The sequence below is a fragment of the Lithobates pipiens genome, unplaced genomic scaffold (assembly GCF_037356315.1).
Source record: "Lithobates pipiens isolate NorthernLeopardFrog02 unplaced genomic scaffold, aLitPip1_a1.2 Scaffold_22, whole genome shotgun sequence".
Classification (NCBI taxonomy): Eukaryota; Metazoa; Chordata; class Amphibia; order Anura; family Ranidae; genus Lithobates; species Lithobates pipiens.
The window spans coordinates 319,291,197-319,314,606 of record NW_027507784.1 but is presented as its reverse complement, the minus strand read 5'-3'; the positions used below and the strand labels follow the sequence as shown (position 1 = coordinate 319,314,606).

The window sequence follows — 23,410 nt, the reverse complement described above, 5'->3', positions numbered from 1 at the left end:
TACAAGCACGGTTAGCAGTGGCATGTGGGACTTGTAGTTTATTCATTCACAGATAAACAAACAGAGAGAAGGGGGAGGGGGGTTATCTGTGAATGAATAAACTACAAGTCCCACATGCCACCGCTAATTGCGCTTGTAGTCTATTGACAACTACAAGTCGGTCTGCCGCACTGGCATATGGGACTTGTAGTTTATTCATTCACAGAAAACCCCCCCTCTCTTCTCTGTTTAATGACTTCTGCATCTACCCACGCAGGAACCACAACTGTTTTTGGCACCAAGTACAATTCTGAGGCTTGTTACTCACACTTGTATGTTTTTATGTTATGTACAGAATGTTTTGTGCCATTTGTTTACCACTGCTCTCCCTTCCTCTTTTTTTCTTCATGTTGTATCCCCTATTGCTTGACTTGAAAATGAATAATAAAAATAAATTCAACTATATTCATCACAGATCTTGGTGAATGAATGATGCGGCCCTGTGGGCAGAGCCCTGTACCGCTGCGCCAGTTTTAAAATGTGACAGCAGCTGCAAGGGACAGTGTTCATGGGGCGAGGATTGGGGTGCTTAGCACCATAATACACCCTAAGTTGTAATCATAAAGAAACAGTGTTAACAACACTTGCATACCTGTATTTTTTTCCACCTCTCCCATCTAATGTGCCTGGATATCCCGTCTTGGTACCCCCTACAAGCCCTACCCCTGCACGGACCCATGTTTTCCATACTCTGCATGGACGATAGCCAAAAAAGTTTGGAACTGCAGTACAAATGCTGGGATCAGATTCTCTATAAACACAGTAGAAGTATTACAAAACTGTAGTCAGGCCCAGATGACAATGTATTCTTGGTGTCTGATTTAGGGGCCATTTGTACAAGGCCAGCTCCTGCAACTGAGAATATAGGGGGTTATTTACAAAAGGCAAATTCACTTTGCACTACAAGTGCAAAGTACACTTGAAATTGCACTGAAAGTGCACTTGGAAGTTCAGTTGCTGTAAATCTGAGGGGTAGATCTGAAATGAGTAATCTGCTTATTTTATCATCCAATCATGTGCAAGCCAAAATGCTGTTTTTTATTTTCTTAGCATGTCCCCCTCAGAACTACAGCGACTGCATTTCCAAGTGCACTTTCAGTGCAATTTCAAGTGCAAAGTGGATTTGCCTTTCGTAAATAACCCCCATAATGTACTGTATGTGGTTTGTGTTCACAGCTATAGACAACACCACTACGCTTCAGGGACAGACCAAAGCAATTCCAATTGTCCGGCACTGGAACGGATTATTGCTCTGGTCCTTCCCAGTTGGGGAGTAGAGGGAGAAGGGGGGGCACAGGTTTCAAATCCTCGGACTGCTGGACCAGCTGCGTTGGCACTGACAGCTCAGCATCCCCTGAAGCAAGTACAGCGGGCATCAGGGGGGTGGGGAGTGTGAGTGTATATAGCAGGGATATGCAATTAGCGGACCTCCAGCTGTTGCAGAACTACAAGTCCCATGAGGCACAGCAAGACTGACAGCCACAGGCATGACACCCAGAGGCACAATGGGACTTTGGTAAATTTGCAACAGCTGGAGGTCCTCTAATTACACATCCCTGCTATATATAGTGTGTTAGTTCACCTTTCCTGAAAAGGTGAAAACTTTAAACGCTTCTACCCGATCTGGTATTTTAATACAATTGTTTTGAAATATCAAAAGTTAGATTTTATTACATGTATTTATAGAGCGCTGACAAATTTACACAGCACTTTACATATTCTACATTCACATCAGCCCCTGTTCTCTAAGAGCTTACAATCTAAGGTCTCTATATCATATACATATAGCAGGGCCAATTTAGTCCCAATTTACACTAAATCCGGTGATTGGCATTTTACTGCACTGTAAAACACCAATCATCGCCACGACATACAGAAAAAAGTTGTTTTCTGTGTGTCTTTGTGCCCGCAATGATCTGTGCCTGCAGTGATCTGCGATAAAAAGCAGACATGCTGCCTTTTATCATTTTATCGCAGCGCAATGGACAGGATCGCATGTCGGGGGGGGGCAGTGTAATGCACTGAATCGCACACACCACCCCCTACAGCTTTCGTACAGTAATACTGCTGCAGTTTTATCCCCCGTACATACGATCAGACTTTCCACCGAGAAAAAAGGGTATTTTTATTCGAAGGTTCTTGGCTCAAACTGGTCTTGCATACACACAGTCACACAAATGTTGGCCAACAATTCCGAACGTGGGAATGCGGTGACGTACAAGAAGTACGACGAGCCGAGAAAAAGGAAGTTTAACAGCCAGTGTAGCTCTTGTTTGATTCCGAGCAGGTGTGGAATTGTGTGCGACAAACTTGTATGCAAACGATCGGAAATTGCGACAACAAAGTTTTGTGGTCATAAAATTTGAGAACCTGCTCTCAAACATTTGTTGGTGGAAAGTCCGTCAACAACAAATGTTCAATGGAGCATACACACACACACAATCGGACTTTCCACCAACAAGCTCACATCCAACATTTCCAGTCGGAAAATCAGACCGCGTGTACGCGGCATAACTGTACAGCAGCTGTCCATTCAGTGTGACTGAGCCCTTACAGAAGACCCAATTAGCCTGTAAGAATATCTTTGGAGTGTGGAAAGAAACCAGAGCACTTGGGGGGAAAAAAAAAAAAAAAACCCAAGCAAGCTCAGGGAGAACATGCAAACTCCATGCAGGTCGAGTCCTGGTTGATATCCGAACAGAAGACCCCGGTGCTACAAGTAGAAGTGCTGCCTGCTAAGCCCCTGATCTATAAAGGCCGGGGTATAACAACGTTTTAGACGCTGTGGGTTACCCCTGGCAGCAGATAAAACCAGATCTAACCAATGTGCCTGCTAATTAAGTGCGACTCCTCCACTTCTGCCCAAACAAAGCTCCTATTTACAGCCTGATGTTTTACATGGCCAGCATGCCAATTCCAATTTCCTGGTGTGAAGCCGAGGCCTTCTATACTGAAAGGAAATTTAAATGCCATCAAACTCCAACCGCTGATAAAGAAGTTGGCACATTCAATCGCAACTGCTGCATAAAATCAATCATTAAGGGCAACTTGCGAAGAACCGTAAAAATCTAACTAGAATCAGGTGCATACGCTACATAGAGAGTCATCTAACTATTCATGTCATTCTTTTTTCTGCCCTGAACTCTACTGCACAGCACACCTCTGTCTGGCAGGACAGGAGATTGGATCTTTTTTCCTGCTTTAATTCAGTAACACTTACAGGCCTCGTCCCTCCCCCACCCTGTGACTGGACAGTGAAAGGAGAAGGGGCAGACTGATGAGCTCATCTCTCGATCCTTCCTATCAGCATGCTCCTTGATAGCCCTGCTGCAACAAATGCTTGGCTCCTTGTGTTGCTTCTCCCTTTTCTAGTCTGAGCTTTGCTGTACAGGGGACCAGAGGCTGATACCAGGTCAAATTCAGGTACTTACAACACTGTTTTTATTAAAAATACACTTCATGATGTGTAAATGAAAGGAAAGCTTCATTCATTTGTGCGTTTTCTATCTGCACCTCTATATTTTAGGAGGAGCTGCAGCCCCCCACCCCCTGAAAAAAATTAAAAGTCAGCAACAAATACAGTAGCTGCTGACTTAACATTAGGACACTTACCTGTCCTGGAATCCAGCGATGAAAGCCCCCCAGCCGATGTTTCCATCGGCTCTTGGATGCTGTTGCCACCATTGCCTGTATGTGAAACCATCAATGAAGCCTTGTGGCTTCAAAGCCAGTTCCCTACTGAGCATGCAGAAAGTGCGCTGCGCTTCATGAATGGCCCAGTGGCGGGGAAAGGAGGAAGAGGGCTAAACTCTGGGGGGACCTCGTCGCATCTAGGTCTCCCAAAAGTGGGGACTGGTACCTGTCAGAACCAGGTAACTGGGGGGGTGGCGGTGGAAGTAGACAAGCGGAGCTCCCCCTTCTGGGTGGAGCTCCATTTTAGGTTTAGCTTTAAGGCCTCATTTACGTGGGTGTACTTAAGCATAGGCACATAGAAAGGCTGGGGATGCGCAGGTGTTCCATGCATTGCCAGGCTGGCAACCCTATACAGGTCAGTTGGGACACAGCTGTCATTCACAATTTGACAGCCTTGTGGTAATGTAATGACATCACTGCTCTCTGTGGGAGTTTTCGGGCTGTCAAATCTCCTGGTCCCACTTTGCCTGCATAAATTGATTCACACGGCAAAAGTCGCCCATTTACATCTGCACTAAAAAAGCCCACCCCCTATACCAGGCGCAGGCAACCTGGGGCACTCCAGCTGTTGCAGAACTACAAGTCCCATCATGCCTCTGTGTGTAATTGTAACTGCCAGCCTTTCAATGCGAAATGTAGTTCTACAACAGCTGGAGGGCCCCAGGCTGCCTACCCCTGCACTATACCACCCATAATCCTGCCCATCACTATTGCCCAAAGCATCATGGGACCTATAGTTCAATGAGGCGGCAGAATAGGAAAAAGTAGTGACATCTGCCGAGTCAAAGTTCCCTCCTCCCTGCCAGCAGATATTGTGATACTAATAAGGCTGATGTCACAGCAAACTAACCACTTCAGCCCCGGAAGAATTTACCCCCTAACTGACCAGGCCATTGTTTGCGATTCGGCACTGTGTTGCTTTAACGGACAATTGCGCAGTCATGCAACACTGTACTCAAACAAAACGTACATTTTTTTTCCTCACAGATAGAGGTTTCTTTTGGTGGTATTTGAGCGCCTCTGCGGTTTTCATTTTTTGCGCTATAAACAAAAGAAGTGACAATTTTTCAATTTTTTACTTTTTGCTATAAATCTCCCCAATTTTTTTTTTTTATAAACAAACTTTTACTCAGTTAATGCAGATTATGTATTCTTCTACATATATTTTGGTAAAGAAAAAAAAAACATAAAAAAATAAATAAAATAAAAAAACGCAAAAAGCGTTTGAGTTGGTTACGCAGCAGAATCATTCTGCCTATAATATATATATATATATATATATATATATACACACACACACACACACACATATATATATATATATACACATATATATATATACACACATACACACACATATATATATATATATATATATATATATATATACATATATATATACATATATATATATATATATATATATATATATATATATATATATATATATATATATATACACATATATAAATATATACACACACACACACACACACACAAGCTGGTTGGGTAGCAGCTAAAAGAGCTTTTTTTTTTTTTTTTCGCAGGATGCAACTCAAATGAAAAAAAAAAATGTTCTTAAAAACGGCAGATTTAAAAAATCCTGGAGTTCAACTTTAAGCCACAGGCTAAATGAGATTTTTTTTTTTTTAAGTCAAGCCGCAAAAATGTTGTGCAATTCATCACTTTGTCTGCACCACCTTATTTGAATTTGAATTTTAAATGTGAGCCGCTACAAATGGAGGACATCAAAGAGGCTGCAGGAGGATTCATAGACAGGCAAATAAAACAATAGGAATTCTCAGACTCAAATATTAGAAAAACTGAAAAAATTTTGAAAAAAAATAAAATTACAAACAAGTGGCCACTGCCCCCACCTATAACTGGTCTTTGCAGTAAGGAGCTCTGGAAGGGCGACGTATGTCAGGCAAGTGCAGGGAAGAGATTTCCCGGCTAGAACTTGCCAGCCAGCCAGCCGGCAACCAACTGAGTTGTCCTTTCTGGCAGTGTGCAACGGGAGCGGGGGTCCGCGCACATTTGCAGATGCATGTGTGGGCTGCGGGCCCCTGTTTTCTGTGGTCCCTGGCTCTGCCTTCTGGGGGACTCCACAATGGAAGTGTGTGCCTTTTGATTTGTGGGCGGGTGGGCCTGGAGGGAGCTCACCCCTCCTGGGGGTGCACTGAACACGCAGCACATAGCACTATGGCTGCAAAGGTGTTAGTGTGTTGCCTGACCAATATATATTTGCAAATGTGTGCAGACTAAACCCCTGTTCTTGATGCATGTTGTTGGACAGGTTAGTTTGGTTGGCTGCTTGCTGGTTGGTAAGTTTAATTGATAACGGCAACTTTTTATGTTACACTGTATTTGTACGACTTTTTGTATACTATGAAATAGATACCCAACGGGTCATGCTTTAAAATTGCGCACACACACGTGGAATGGCGCCAAACGTCAATACTTAAAAATCTCCATTGGCGAAGCTTTAAATTTTTTTTTACTGGTTACATGTTTACAGAGGAGGTCTAGTGCTAGAATTATCGTTCTCGCCCCAGCGATCGCGGTGTATGTAACCTGTGTGCATCTGGCTCTGATACTAGCCAGTGCCTCACCAGCCACTGACCTCACCAGTTCGGTGCGCCCCTGTGCCTTTGGGGAGGGGTGGGATCTCTCCGGCTGTTCATTGAAGTACATGTGCTTCCATGTTGGTGACTCTCAGGGGTTGGAGCTGGGACTGCAGAGGGCAGGGTGCCTTGGCAGGGCCAGGGGCTTGCGCATTTGTGTTTGCAAATGTGTGCAGACTAAACCTGTTCTTGACGTATGTTGTTGGACGGGTCACTGGCTAGTTGGTGGGTTTGGGCTTGGAGGTCTCTTTTTGTATTTGTTTGTCATTTTCATTTTTTTATCTCACTTTACATGACACTCATTTATTGGTGCACTTCTAATAGTATTTTTCACACCTATCTCCTGGGTGCACTTTAAGGATACTATTTCACCAATGTTGGGACCTTCTAGAGACTGGTTTGTTTTTTTGCCCCCCCCTTCTCACAACTCCCAGACAAGACAACAGTGACCAATTTTTTCTTTCCCCTTTTTCCATGCTTGCAGGGGTGATGCTACTATTTGCTTGATGAGATTCCTACTGGGTATGGGGTAATCCTGGATAACCAGTTTGAAATATACGAGTATCTAAGTTTTCCTGAGGAATTGAGTGCTCTCTCACAAAACATGTCAAAAGTCTAAATGCCATGTATAAGTATTCCATGTTCATGCACTATTAATTATGTTGTAATTTATGTAATTTTATATTATTTGTGACATGCTTTGTATTTTAAACACGAGAAAAAAAACTTTAAAGGTATGTTCTTTGAATAAAAGTGTAATTTTTATTTAAAAAAAATAAAATAAATAATAACAACAATAATAATAATAGAGAAAACCTGGATTGTCTACTTTGGGGAAAAAAAGACAATGTCAGTCTGACCGAATTGGTTTGTATTAAAACATGCAAAAGTAATTTTATAGATTTGACCAGCTTTCTGGCCAAAGAACTTATTCGCTTTGTACTTCTATAATAAACAAGTGTAGAATATACCTCGAGAAGCTCAGAAAAAAATAATAATAATAATAATTAAAATTAAAGAATAAATAAATATAAAAAGAAGAAAAAAAAAAAAAAAAAAAAGTAAAAAAAAACTTCTATATATCTATCTTTTCCATATTGTGTTAGTTGGAAATTGTGTCTTCATTGAGTGGAATTTCTGAATATAAAGCGTGACGAACAGGGAGATACAGATCTCGGAAAATGAGTTATTTTAAACTGAAGTGACCAATTATTCCTGGTCATCTGACTGCGGAGTCACAATGCGTATAATGCCGTTATCCCAAAGGAACAATGAAGACTTTCTGGTGATGTTCAAACCACAGTCATACTCCATACTACCGCCCAACAATCAATCATACTCCATGCTACAGCCAAACGATCAGAATCACTCCATATTGGAGCACAAATATCAGAATCACCTCATACTACAGCCAAACATCTAGAGTTATGGCCCGTACACACGATCGGAAATTCGGCCGAATTCCCGCCAGCAAAAGATTGAGAGCATGTTCTCAATTTTTCGGTCTGAAAAAGTTTTGATCAGAAATTCCGATCGTCTGTAGCAATTCTAAAGTGCAAAATTCCTACACATGCTCGGAAATAATTTGACGCATGCTCGGAAGCATTGAACTTCATTTTCTCAGCTCGTCGTAGTGTTGTACATCACCACGTTCTTGAAAGACCAAAGTTCAACAAACGTGTGTGTGACAGTGTGTATGCAAGTCAAGCTTGAGCAGAATTCTGTCGGAAAAACCATCCAAGATTTTTCCGACGGAAAAGCCGCTCATGTGTATGGGGCATTACACTCCAGAATAAAGCCCAAGGATCAGTCATGTAATTTCCCATTACCTGTTAGCTGAGCCTTTCATTAACAACCCCTAAAATATTTTCGTCAACTAAATTATGTGTGCATTGACACATAGGATAACATGGAGACTTTAATGACTGTAGGAAAAAAACATCTACAGCCAAAAACAGCTGCTGTAAAAACATAAAAAAAAAAAAAAAAAAACGTCCAGTGTGCATGAGGCCTAAAGGATAACTAAACCTTTGTTTTAAAACAAAAACAAACATGTCATACTTACCTCCTCTGTGCAGTTGGTTTTGCACAGAGTGGGCCCAATCGTCCTCTTCTGGGGTCCCTCACCAGCGCTCCTGGCTCCTCCTCTTCTCGAGAGCCCCATTGGAGAAGCCCTCTTCCTCGGGGGGACTCATGCAGGTGCACTCCCGTGTCTTGCTGCTGCGTCCATTGACATGGACAGGACTCGGCCCCGCTCCCCAGCTCCCATGTCATTGGATTTGATTGACAGCAGCAGGAGTCAATGGCTGCGCTGCTATCAAACTACCCAATCAGGACCGGAGACGCTGGCTGGAGTTGGTGTGCTCGTTCTCAGTGCTGGAAAGACCGGGCTCAGGTGACTAAAGGGGGGGGGGGGGGGTCTGGGTGTGCTGCACTATAGAAGATTTTTTACCTTAAAGAGGAAGTAAAGCCTCAGAGAAAAAAAAAAAAAAAAAAACCATACCCTGCAAGTCAAAGGCATAATGAACTACTAGCTCATTATGAATTACTTACCGAGATCGAAGCCCCCGCATCAGCCCTCGTTCACCTCCTCCTCCGACGCCGCCATCTATCCCGGAGTGACTTCGGGGTATCGCGGCTCAGGCTCTGGCCCGAGCCGCGATGACCGGCATGATCACTATTAGAAACACCAAGGTCAGTGCGCCTGCGCCAGATGTCCACGGAACATGCGCCGTAGACATTGGTGCCGCTATTTCTGCAACTATCTCCTTAACCTTTTAGGTCTGGGAGATATTTATTGCACCTACAGCTAAGCCTTAATCTAGGTTTACCTGTAGGTTAAAGTGGTTTTAATGAACCACTAGAATGCATTAAGGTGTAAACCCCCGTGGTTTTTCAAGCTCTTTAAAACTCCTTCTGGAAATTCAAACCTGTTCCTGTGCAGAATGCGGGCAAAGTCCAGGTTCACTTACAGAGGTTAAAACAACACGACTAAACTGTGCAAATCATTTTAGTGTGTTTGCAGTGATATAAAAGAACATACTTCTGCCTCGGCTTATCCTTCAGGTCTTGCGCCGCAAATGGCAAACTTTGGACGAGACGGCAAATTTTTAGGCCACATCAGACAAACCTTACACAGGACATTACACAGCCAGCTTTTCACAAAATGTGTAATAGACAACGATATAAAATTATTTTATCTATAACCTCAGCAGCATCTTTTGTTTTTTGAACACTTTTAAATAAATATTAGAAAAGGGGTATGACCTGTACTAAGACTCCGCAAGCACTTTTCAGAGATCATCTCTAGCAGTATATGTGGCCATATAACACACCCCACCCATAACCAAGTCAGAGATAAGTAGGCTCGATTCTGGTAAAGTAGTATTAAACCCTCAGCGGTTTACAGCTTGACACACAGAGAACTAAATAAACATTCCTCAATAAACCTTTCATAAAAAGGATTACACCTTTCAATGGCTGTTGGCCTTCCTAGGCTACAGGGCTGTGTGTTTCTTTTAATACACAGTGTAGGGAAACACAACTCTAGGCCCTGCATGCGGGGTTGGCTCCACAAGCTTAAGGTGATTTTGTCAAGGAGAACGTTTTATTTTTAAAAGTATGTCAATGGTTTTGCACAGGGCAGCCACGATCCTCCTCTTCTCAGATCCCCCCTATCTTGTCCTCTTGTGCTTCCCTGCCGAGTGCCCCCATAGTAAGCCGCTTGCTATGGGGGCCACTTGTGTGTTCTCACTCCTGAACCAGCTCTGTGTGTCCATAATACACAGAGGCCATGGCCCAGTCTTGCTCTCCCTTCACTGGCTGTCACTGACAGCAGCAGGAGCCAATGGCCCTTGCTGCTTTGTCTGAGCCAATGAATAGGGAGAGAGCGGAGAGAGCCTCTGCTCTCATGGACAGTGTCATATAGAGATCAAGTTCATGTAAGCGGTTTTGGGGGGGGGGGGGCCGGGAACTGCATGCAGGTTTGTTTGTTTTTTACCTTAGAATGCATTAAAAAGAATGAATCTGGCAAAAAACATTTGTTCTTCCCTTACTTTGACAAAAGTTTAGCCAAAGCCTGCTGTCAGCTGATGTCACTCAGCCGGTCCAGGCTTGCCTGAGCCAATCTCGGTCCAGAGCTGTGCATGAAAGCAGCAACGCTGCTCTTAATCTCCCTCCTCATCGGACTCAGTGAGAGCAGCAGGAGCCATTGGCTCCCACTGCTGTCAATTAAATCCAATGACGAGGGAGCTGGGCCGAGCTACAACATGCATGTCAATAGTTGCACACAGCACAGCTCAGGATCCAGCCTGTATGAGTACGTCCGCAACAAGCAGCTTGCTACGAGGCGGTACTCGAAGAGGGAAGGAATCAGTAGCACCAACAGGAGACCCCAGAATAGGATCTGGGGTGCTCTGTGCAAAACCACTGTATAGGGCAGGCAAGTATAACATATTTGTTCTAAAAAAAATCAAGTAAATTGAACCTTTATTACTTTAAACACCCGACTATGGCTGTGCAATGTGTGATGGCACAACCGCTGGTAGTCCCCACCTCAGGCTCCTGTGACTGGTTGATGACACAAGACGGTAACAGAGAGCTGCTACGCATAAGAGGAAATGCCTGAAAAATGGATCTTTGTGGCAGGATCATTGGGTACTTTAATGAACGCTGCAGGTTTAAAAAAAAAATGAAAACAACGTTTGGTGTTATAACAAGTTAAAGGGGTTGTAAACCCTTGTGTTTCTTCACCTTTATGCATTAAGGGGAAAAACCTTCTCTAGTGCAGCAGGCTTCCCCCCCCCCCCCCCCCGACCTCACCTTTTACTTATCTGAACCCGATTGTTCCATCGACGGGGACGAGCACAGCAGCTCCAGCCTCTGTCTCGGGTCCTCATTGGATAGATTGATAGCAGCGCCGCCATTGGCTCCCACTGCTGTCAAACAAATACAGTGACACGGGAGCCGAGTCCTGCTGTCTGTGTCAATGGACGCAGCAGAAAGACTCGGAGTGCGCCCACACAGGTTTCCCCTTGGAATGCGGGTCTCAGAGGGGGCACTTGTTGTGGGAAGAAGCCAAGAGCGCCGCTGGGGGACCCCACAAGAGGAGGATCGGAACCCCTCTGTGCAAAACTCTTTACACAGAGGTGGTAATTATAACTTATTTAATTTTTTATACTAAACTTTATAACCCCTTTAAAGCTTAAATGAGATCGGGATTAGATCTGGCACCGGTTTGATACCCAAATGGTGGCATCACTTATTTAAAAAAATTAAAAATATAAAATAAAAAACACGCTTTGATGAGGATTTCTGCAACCCTGATTTGGAAGGCTGTAAAATATTGGATTGTCAAACTACAAGATCTATTGTGCAACTGCACACAAAGGCCCCAAAAAAGCTCCACTGTACAAAATCAGAATCTGATTTTCTGCAACGGGAAGTGGAACTGTCCTGCCGGACACCAGAATAAACCTCACACGCAATATTGGGAAGTTACTTGGGCAATCTGTGACAATCCACACCAGCAATACAATCTAAATGTCCCAGAATGTTCTGCAAACTCCTAACTAGCTTTGGCTTTGCTGGGACCTGTAGTTGCTCTTCTGCCAAAACCGCCTGGCGTTGATGGCCTCTTGGCTGCGGAGCATAACGGGAAACAGATGGCAGATTTTCACGTTTGAGTCCTGCGTTAAAGATAATAAACAGATTTGTTATATAAAACCCTTTGTCTGCGGGGAGCAATGAGTGTCTGGCAAAGAGCAAGACAACCCGTTGAAGAGAAAACAAAAACAGATAAAGCCAGTAACATCTGCACAGACCAGGGGGTCGAAATTGCTGAAATATTTCAGGAGGATCTCTGGGAGATTATTATTGGGCTCTGCAGACAAAGCAGCACATTTCTAGCAAAACTAGTTTATATAGCAAAGTTGGCGAAATATACTCTGAAAGTGGAGTTCCACCCGTTTTTTAGTTTATTAAAGTGGGGTTGCACACAAAAAAAATAAAAATCATTAATATTCCTAAAAAAAAATAAAAACATTTGGATTTTTTTTTTAAACTCCCCTCTAAATAAGCTGTTGCTAGGGGGTCCCTCGTTCTCTGCCTCCTTTAGTGCCTCGGCTGGTGACATCACTTGCCCCTTCCTCTTGTCAATCATCTGGGACACATGACAGGTCCCAGATGATTGCGCGGCCACTCAAGGTGCGTGGCCCCACTCGTGCATGCGCCGTGGGTGCCCGCCTCTGAAGCCACAGCCGGGCACCCACAGTTACAATGCCAGCGCCGCCGAACAGAGGGGGGGACGAGCGGGGCTTCGATCCCCGGCATCGCTGGACCCTGGGACAGGTAAATGTCCGATTATTAAAAGTCAGCAGCTGCAGTATTTGTAGCTGCTGACTTTTTATTTAATTTTTTTTTTTTTTTTTTTAAATGGGCACCCCACTTTAAAAGTCAGAAGCTACGAAAAAAGCATAGCTGCTGACTTAATAAGCTGACACTTACCTGCCCAGTGGTCCAGCGATGTGGCCACCCGGAGGCTAGCTCCTCTCCTCCTCCTCTGCGCCGTCATGGTAACTGTGGGCACTTATGGCTTAATGACCAGGCGCGCACTGCGCAACTCACGCTGCGCTCTCCTACTGGCCAGCCAATCTTCTGGGACCCGAGTTGTGTCCCAAAAGATTGCTAGCAGGGAGGGGATGCCTAAGGCGAGAGGAGTTGCCCAGCGGGTGAAGATAGGAAGCAGGAAGTGGGACAGGAAGTCCCACAAAAAAAGGATACACACTCCCCCCCCCCCCCCAGAAATAGTCAGGGGGCGAGGATTGTTTAAAGCGGAAGTTGCACTTTTGCGTGGAACTCTGCTTTATTCACACTTGTGCGACTTGTCATGCAACTTTGGACATCAAAGTTGCATGGTAAGTCATTCCTCATGGTTTTCCAATGATAAAAATTCATATATGCGTGACTTACATTTGCAGCAACTTCAAATTAGTTCATACACTACTTTGGTCTGACTTTCATTCAACTTGAGGGCCATAAACTTCAATGTTAACCCTCAAAAGTTGCATGAAAGTTGTACCTGAATATTATACAATGCAACTTGTGTGCAACAGTTGTCCATTATCACTGGTTAAAGCCCTATCAAAGCGGCACTTGTGAATGGAGCCTTAAAGTTACTAAGCATAAAAGTGTATATTGTAATATTGTATTTCTTACACCTCGCCCTTCTTACAGGTCTGTCGTGTCTTTGAGGTGAGATTTGTGTTTCGGAAACGTACGTCCTATTTTCTCAGCTGTCAAGCTCTTTATTGGCTTATCTCTTCCCTCACAGTAAACCAGATGAACGGAAACTTCATTATCACCGCTGAACACACTGCTACATCTACAGTTACATTGTGACATCCCTGCACTTCACCCAATCACCTGCCCCGCTTGCCTATTTACAAAAAGAATATTGCCAATATGATCTGTATATTGTATCAATGTATCTGTGCACCACATTGTTAAATACTGGAAGTCTCCTGCCCCCTTCCCTAACAAGAGCGATACAATCTCAAAATTAGGGTTGCACCGATACTAGTATCAGTGCCGATACCAAGTATTTGCACAAGTATCGCTATTCGTGCAAATGCACCGACACTTTCAGACTCGGTTCTTTGCGCTGTCAGCGGGTCCCCAGAAATCAGCCGGCAATTTTAATTACCAACATTGCTCAGCCCTGAAACACTAAAATAAAGAAACGTTGTTTCTTTTTGTATATTTCTGGTTCTTCATCTGCAGATCAAAGGGATGAACAAATGTTCCTGTATAACCTCTTAATGACCCTTAATTTACTCTACTCAGCCTTAATTAACTTCCTATCCTCCTCCATTTAATTATTATTTCCCTACTTTTTTTCTTTTGTTCACGTCTATTTTATAAACAATAAATTAAAACTTTTTTATCGTTTGCTGTTAGTGAATATTTTTACACATTAACAAATATTTACACATTTCACATTTTCAAGGCTAAACCAAAAAAAAAAAAAAATATCTATTTAATTTGTAAATAACATTTCAAAGCTTTGTACAATTGCTGACAGCTAAAGTTAAAACAAAACAGTTGCGGTAGGTATCGGTGAGTACTATAAAAAATTTTTTACAAAGTATCAGTACTAAATTGAAAAAAAATAAATAAAAGGTATTGGTGCATCCCTAATCCAAATACAAGAGAGTACTACTCCATGAACTTGTTTATGAACACCGTGGATGCAGAGATAAGCAAGAAATTATACTTTAATGAGCAGCATGGTAGATGAGATTTGAGTGGACATTTCCTATAGAGTCTGGACTAAATGGCCCTCCAGGGTTCAATGGGCCCCTATGTGGTCATTTACCGCTCTATAAATAGCGGGGATTGTCCTCAGGACTGTTCCTGTATGCCCAACTCACATCTTCTCTCTATGGCTCAATGGCCGGGGTTGACCATCTTGTGAATGACAATGTCCATCACTGATTTACTAAACACTGGAGGACTCAGACTCTGGTGCAGCTGTGCATGGTAGCCAATCAGCTTCTTACTTCAGCTTGTTCAATTGAGCTTTAACTATGAAACCTGGAAGCTGATTGGTTTCTGGGCAGAGCTGCACCAGATTTCACACTCTCCTGTTTTAGTAAATTTTCCCCCACGGTGTCAATGAATGGCTCATACTGACCACACAGATCAGAGCAGGTTGTATACACTGAGGTGGGTCAGTCAGGGACGGGAGATCAGTGGATTCTATCTGCTCAACAGTAGCCTCCGAATTCCCCATGTGGGCACATCACCGCCACCTCACATGTCTGGGCACCTATACAGACACCTGTACTGTGCAGCCAACACGATGATCTCTGACACCCTGCAATGATAATCTGTGTGTTCTCACCAATCATCACCACATCTCATCACCCTATGAGGGGCTCCCAGTCATGGCGTCACCCTATGAGGGGCTCCCAGTCATGGTGTCACCCTATGAGGGGCCTCCCAGTGTCACCCTATGAGGGGCTCTCAGTCATGGTGACACCCTATGAGGGGCCCCCAGTGTCACCCTATAAAGGGCTTCCAGTGCCACCCTAAGAGATGCCCCCAGTGTCACCCTAAGAGATGCCCCCAGTGTCACCCTATGAAGGGCTTCCAGTGCCACCCTAAGAGATGCCCCCAGTGTCACCCTATGAGGGTCTCTCAGTCATGGCGTCACCCTATGAGGGTCTCTCACCCGTCTCGGTGTCCCGGCTCCGTTGAGCAGCGGGGTCCTCTCGGCGGGTCCCCCCTCCTCCTCAGGCCGGCCGGACCAGGACTCCCGGGTGGCCACGTTGGCCATGTCTCTCCCGCTGGGTCTCCGCCGGTCAGTGTTTGGGCATGTGACACTCTCAGCTCTCACAGATTCCCCCTGAATCACGTGACCAACCCGACTACGGACCGCCCCTGAGACCACACCAGGAAGTGAGCCCCCGCTGCATGCCGGGAGATGTAGTCCTAGCGCCAAAAGTGTGGTCACGTGATCGATCGCTGCTTCTCTGACAGCGCTGGAGAGCACGTGAGGCTGTTACCTACAGCACAGCTCCCAACTGTCCCTGATTTGGAGCAATGTCCCTCTGTCCCTTTTTCCTCCTCATTTGTCCCTCATTTTGGTCTGATCCATATAGATGTACATAAAATGCAATTTTTATCTATCAAAAAGTGTTTTCCAGCGCTAAACCATTCATCTGATTTCTAAATTGCTGCCTTTGTAAATTCCAAAAGCCAATATAAAGGAATATTAGCGATAAAAAAAAGCACTTGTGGGTTTAACCAATCTTGTTTTTTGTACAATTCTCCTTTAAGGGGGCGTGGCAAGGGGCGTGTCCTATGCCTGCTTACTTTTTCTCATAGGTGTCCCTCATTCCCATCTCAAAAAGTTGGGAGGTGTGCTGGTTACAGGGGAGCAGAACTACATTTTCCCATCAGCCTGCTCTATACTAGGAGAGTGCTACACACTGTATGGCCTCATCACAACACTTCAAGACGGGGGTTATGGTTGAAGCTATCAGCCATAGCCCTGCTATTTTTCTTTTTTCAGCCGGCGATTCTCTTTCTCATAAAAGTGATCCGAGCGGCTGATCAGCCACTGGATCACTTTTATAACCTGTGGGGGGGTTGTCTCCCCCTCCCATCGCTCACCAGTAGTGATGGCCGAACGGTTCGCCCGGCGGTCGTTTCGCGGCGAATTTCCGACATTCGCGGTCCGCACGTTCGAACGCCTTTTTCCGTCGTTCGCCGCGGCGGACTTACGTGTTTAATGTATACAAGAACTTTAACCTTTGGTGACACGTTTATCATGTGATACAGGACAGCCAATTGAGACATGACAGCACATGGACACTTGTACATTCCCCCTAACCTATAAATACACCCGATCCGGTGGCCATTTTACATTCTTTCTTCTGTTACGATAGGGACAGGTTCCTGTGTGGAGTAGGGAGAGATAAACCACTAGCTATTTGGTACACAAAAGTTCTTTTCAGGACTGGTATAGGTGTTAGGTGTTGATAGGTTTGCTGTGCTGCTGATTCTTGCAGCAGCCTGAGTGTCTTTTGTTAGTTTAGAGAAAGGGAAAGGACGGTGTATGCTACAGGGACAGCCAGATTAGTCTTTCATCATCATCATCATCATCATCATCATTAGCTGTTACTATCAAGGTCCACAAAAGAGCTGTTCCAGTAACCACTAATCGTTCTCTTTTTTTGCCAATTTGTATAGGGACAGGAAGGAAGCAGTGTTGTCAGGCAGTGAGGGTAATTTTAAAGACTTGCTGTTATTATTAGTTCCACAAAGGTTCTTTTCAGGACTGGTATCAGTGGTACAGTAATAGGCTTGTACATGTATAATATTCTTTCTTCCAAATATAGAAAGGATATTATACTTGACTGCTGCCCTTCTGCTGCAGTCTGCTAAACATTCACAACTCACTTGTTCCACAAAAGTTCTTATAAGGACTGGTAACTTGGTATAGGGTGCTACGGTACATAGGCTTGAGTGCGGTACAGTCTGCTGTTCTGTAAGGACCGCTATCGGTCCACAATAGATAGGGTTGACGTGCACCACTGCTGACCGCTGCCCTATACTGCAGCAGTCCTTCAGCGGTATAGGGACTGACGTACAGTCTGCTAATCACTAACACACAACCTGCTTGTTCCACAAAAGTTCTTATAAGGACTGGTAACTTGGTATAGGGTGCTACGGTACATAGGCTTGAGTGCGGTACAGTCTGCTGTTCTGTAAGGACCGCTATCGGTCCACAATAGATAGGGTTGACGTGCACCACTGCTGACCGCTGCCCTATACTGCAGCAGTCCTTCAGCGGTATAGGGACTGACGTACAGTCTGCTAATCACTAACACACAACCTGCTTGTTCCACAAAAGTTCTTATAAGGACTGGTAACTTGGTATAGGGTGCTACGGTACATAGGCTTGAGTGCGGTACAGTCTGCTGTTCTGTAAGGACCGCTATCGGTCCACAATAGATAGGGTTGACGTGCACCACTGCTGACCGCTGCCCTATACTGCAGCAGTCCTTCAGCGGTATAGGGACTGACGTACAGTCTGCTAAACACTAATACACAACCTGCTTGGTCCACAAAAGTTCTTATAAGGACTGGTAACTTGGTATAGGGTGCTACGGTACATAGGCTTGAGTGCGGTACAGTCTGCTGTTCTGTAAGGACCGCTATCGGTCCACAATAGATAGGGTTGACGTGCACCACTGCTGACCGCTGCCCTATACTGCAGCAGTCCTTCAGCGGTATAGGGACTGACGTACAGTCTGCTAAACACTAATACACAACCTGCTTGGTCCACAAAAGTTCTTATAAGGACTGGTAACTTGGTATAGGGTGCTACGGTACATAGGCTTGAGTGCGGTACAGTCTGCTGTTCTGTAAGGACCGCTATCGGTCCACAATAGATAGGGTTGACGTGCACCACTGCTGACCGCTCACCTATACTGCAGCAGTCCTTCAGCGGTATAGGGACTGACGTACAGTCTGCTAATCACTAACACACAACCTGCTTGTTCCACAAAAGTTCTTATAAGGACTGGTAACTTGGTATAGGGTGCTACGGTACATAGGCTTGAGTGCGGTACAGTCTGCTGTTCTGTAAGGACCGCTATCGGTCCACAATAGATAGGGTTGACGTGCACCACTGCTGACCGCTGCCCTATACTGCAGCAGTCCTTCAGCGGTATAGGGACTGACGTACAGTCTGCTAATCACTAACACACAACCTGCTTGTTCCACAAAAGTTCTTATAAGGACTGGTAACTTGGTATAGGGTGCTACGGTACATAGGCTTGAGTGCGGTACAGTCTGCTGTTCTGTAAGGACCGCTATCGGTCCACAATAGATAGGGTTGACGTGCACCACTGCTGACCGCTGCCCTATACTGCAGCAGTCCTTCAGCGGTATAGGGACTGACGTACAGTCTGCTAAACACTAATACACAACCTGCTTGGTCCACAAAAGTTCTTATAAGGACTGGTAACTTGGTATAGGGTGCTACGGTACATAGGCTTGAGTGCGGTACAGTCTGCTGTTCTGTAAGGACCGCTATAGGTCCACAATAGATAGGGTTGACGTGCACCACTGCTGACCGCTCACCTATACTGCAGCAGTCCTTCAGCGGTATAGGGACTGACGTACAGTCTGCTAATCACTAACACACAACCTGCTTGTTCCACAAAAGTTCTTATAAGGACTGGTAACTTGGTATAGGGTGCTACGGTACATAGGCTTGAGTGCGGTACAGTCTGCTGTTCTGTAAGGACCGCTATCGGTCCACAATAGATAGGGTTGACGTGCACCACTGCTGACCGCTGCCCTATACTGCAGCAGTCCTTCAGCGGTATAGGGACTGACGTACAGTCTGCTAATCACTAACACACAACCTGCTTGTTCCACAAAAGTTCTTATAAGGACTGGTAACTTGGTATAGGGTGCTACGGTACATAGGCTTGAGTGCGGTACAGTCTGCTGTTCTGTAAGGACCGCTATCGGTCCACAATAGATAGGGTTGACGTGCACCACTGCTGACCGCTGCCCTATACTGCAGCAGTCCTTCAGCGGTATAGGGACTGACGTACAGTCTGCTAAACACTAATACACAACCTGCTTGGTCCACAAAAGTACTTATAAGGACTGGTAACTTGGTATAGGGTGCTACGGTACATAGGCTTGAGTGCGGTACAGTCTGCTGTTCTGTAAGGACCGCTATAGGTCCACAATAGATAGGGTTGACGTGCACCACTGCTGACCGCTCACCTATACTGCAGCAGTCCTTCAGCGGTATAGGGACTGACGTACAGTCTGCTAATCACTAACACACAACCTGCTTGTTCCACAAAAGTTCTTATAAGGACTGGTAACTTGGTATAGGGTGCTACGGTACATAGGCTTGAGTGCGGTACAGTCTGCTGTTCTGTAAGGACCGCTATCGGTCCACAATAGATAGGGTTGACGTGCACCACTGCTGACCGCTGCCCTATACTGCAGCAGTCCTTCAGCGGTATAGGGACTGACGTACAGTCTGCTAATCACTAACACACAACCTGCTTGTTCCACAAAAGTTCTTATAAGGACTGGTAACTTGGTATAGGGTGCTACGGTACATAGGCTTGAGTGCGGTACAGTCTGCTGTTCTGTAAGGACCGCTATCGGTCCACAATAGATAGGGTTGACGTGCACCACTGCTGACCGCTGCCCTATACTGCAGCAGTCCTTCAGCGGTATAGGGACTGACGTACAGTCTGCTAAACACTAATACACAACCTGCTTGGTCCACAAAAGTTCTTATAAGGACTGGTAACTTGGTATAGGGTGCTACGGTACATAGGCTTGAGTGCGGTACAGTCTGCTGTTCTGTAAGGACCGCTATAGGTCCACAATAGATAGGGTTGACGTGCACCACTGCTGACCGCTCACCTATACTGCAGCAGTCCTTCAGCGGTATAGGGACTGACGTACAGTCTGCTAATCACTAACACACAACCTGCTTGTTCCACAAAAGTTCTTATAAGGACTGGTAACTTGGTATAGGGTGCTACGGTACATAGGCTTGAGTGCGGTACAGTCTGCTGTTCTGTAAGGACCGCTATCGGTCCACAATAGATAGGGTTGACGTGCACCACTGCTGACCGCTGCCCTATACTGCAGCAGTCCTTCAGCGGTATAGGGACTGACGTACAGTCTGCTAATCACTAACACACAACCTGCTTGTTCCACAAAAGTTCTTATAAGGACTGGTAACTTGGTATAGGGTGCTACGGTACATAGGCTTGAGTGCGGTACAGTCTGCTGTTCTGTAAGGACCGCTATCGGTCCACAATAGATAGGGTTGACGTGCACCACTGCTGACCGCTGCCCTATACTGCAGCAGTCCTTCAGCGGTATAGGGACTGACGTACAGTCTGCTAAACACTAATACACAACCTGCTTGGTCCACAAAAGTACTTATAAGGACTGGTAACTTGGTATAGGGTGCTACGGTACATAGGCTTGAGTGCGGTACAGTCTGCTGTTCTGTAAGGACCGCTATAGGTCCACAATAGATAGGGTTGACGTGCACCACTGCTGACCGCTCACCTATACTGCAGCAGTCCTTCAGCGGTATAGGGACTGACGTACAGTCTGCTAATCACTAACACACAACCTGCTTGTTCCACAAAAGTTCTTATAAGGACTGGTAACTTGGTATAGGGTGCTACGGTACATAGGCTTGAGTGCGGTACAGTCTGCTGTTCTGTAAGGACCGCTATCGGTCCACAATAGATAGGGTTGACGTGCACCACTGCTGACCGCTGCCCTATACTGCAGCAGTCCTTCAGCGGTATAGGGACTGACGTACAGTCTGCTAAACACTAATACACAACCTGCTTGGTCCACAAAAGTTCTTATAAGGACTGGTAACTTGGTATAGGGTGCTACGGTACATAGGCTTGAGTGCGGTACAGTCTGCTGTTCTGTAAGGACCGCTATAGGTCCACAATAGATAGGGTTGACGTGCACCACTGCTGACCGCTCACCTATACTGCAGCAGTCCTTCAGCGGTATAGGGACTGACGTACAGTCTGCTAATCACTAACACACAACCTGCTTGTTCCACAAAAGTTCTTATAAGGACTGGTAACTTGGTATAGGGTGCTACGGTACATAGGCTTGAGTGCGGTACAGTCTGCTGTTCTGTAAGGACCGCTATCGGTCCACAATAGATAGGGTTGACGTGCACCACTGCTGACCGCTGCCCTATACTGCAGCAGTCCTTCAGCGGTATAGGGACTGACGTACAGTCTGCTAAACACTAATACACAACCTGCTTGTTCCACAAAAGTTCTTATAAGGACTGGTAACTTGGTATAGGGTGCTACGGTACATAGGCTTGAGTGCGGTACAGTCTGCTGTTCTGTAAGGACCGCTATCGGTCCACAATAGATAGGGTTGACGTGCACCACTGCTGACCGCTGCCCTATACTGCAGCAGTCCTTCAGCGGTATAGGGACTGACGTACAGTCTGCTAATCACTAACACACAACCTGCTTGTTCCACAAAAGTTCTTATAAGGACTGGTAACTTGGTATAGGGTGCTACGGTACATAGGCTTGAGTGCGGTACAGTCTGCTGTTCTGTAAGGACCGCTATCGGTCCACAATAGATAGGGTTGACGTGCACCACTGCTGACCGCTGCCCTATACTGCAGCAGTCCTTCAGCGGTATAGGGACTGACGTACAGTCTGCTAAACACTAATACACAACCTGCTTGGTCCACAAAAGTTCTTATAAGGACTGGTAACTTGGTATAGGGTGCTACGGTACATAGGCTTGAGTGCGGTACAGTCTGCTGTTCTGTAAGGACCGCTATAGGTCCACAATAGATAGGGTTGACGTGCACCACTGCTGACCGCTCACCTATACTGCAGCAGTCCTTCAGCGGTATAGGGACTGACGTACAGTCTGCTAATCACTAACACACAACCTGCTTGTTCCACAAAAGTTCTTATAAGGACTGGTAACTTGGTATAGGGTGCTACGGTACATAGGCTTGAGTGCGGTACAGTCTGCTGTTCTGTAAGGACCGCTATCGGTCCACAATAGATAGGGTTGACGTGCACCACTGCTGACCGCTGCCCTATACTGCAGCAGTCCTTCAGCGGTATAGGGACTGACGTACAGTCTGCTAATCACTAACACACAACCTGCTTGTTCCACAAAAGTTCTTATAAGGACTGGTAACTTGGTATAGGGTGCTACGGTACATAGGCTTGAGTGCGGTACAGTCTGCTGTTCTGTAAGGACCGCTATCGGTCCACAATAGATAGGGTTGACGTGCACCACTGCTGACCGCTGCCCTATACTGCAGCAGTCCTTCAGCGGTATAGGGACTGACGTACAGTCTGCTAAACACTAATACACAACCTGCTTGGTCCACAAAAGTTCTTATAAGGACTGGTAACTTGGTATAGGGTGCTACGGTACATAGGCTTGAGTGCGGTACAGTCTGCTGTTCTGTAAGGACCGCTATAGGTCCACAATAGATAGGGTTGACGTGCACCACTGCTGACCGCTCACCTATACTGCAGCAGTCCTTCAGCGGTATAGGGACTGACGTACAGTCTGCTAATCACTAACACACAACCTGCTTGTTCCACAAAAGTTCTTATAAGGACTGGTAACTTGGTATAGGGTGCTACGGTACATAGGCTTGAGTGCGGTACAGTCTGCTGTTCTGTAAGGACCGCTATCGGTCCACAATAGATAGGGTTGACGTGCACCACTGCTGACCGCTGCCCTATACTGCAGCAGTCCTTCAGCGGTATAGGGACTGACGTACAGTCTGCTAAACACTAATACACAACCTGCTTGGTCCACAAAAGTTCTTATAAGGACTGGTAACTTGGTATAGGGTGCTACGGTACATAGGCTTGAGTGCGGTACAGTCTGCTGTTCTGTAAGGACCGCTATAGGTCCACAATAGATAGGGTTGACGTGCACCACTGCTGACCGCTCAC

General features: G+C 45.5%; 1 protein-coding gene across 1 annotated transcript in view; it reads right to left on the bottom strand.

Annotated features, from left to right (window-relative positions):
- The window catches only part of CLCN7 (chloride voltage-gated channel 7), a 90,161-nt gene extending 74,363 nt beyond the window's left edge, over positions 1-15,798 (bottom strand). Inside the window, exon 1 of the mRNA XM_077449473.1 lies at positions 15,589-15,798. Within this exon, the coding sequence (XP_077305599.1) occupies positions 15,589-15,693 (105 nt within the window). The 5' untranslated portion in view covers positions 15,694-15,798. The remainder of the gene's footprint in view (positions 1-15,588) is intronic.
- Between the last annotated feature and the right edge of the window lie 7,612 nt (positions 15,799-23,410).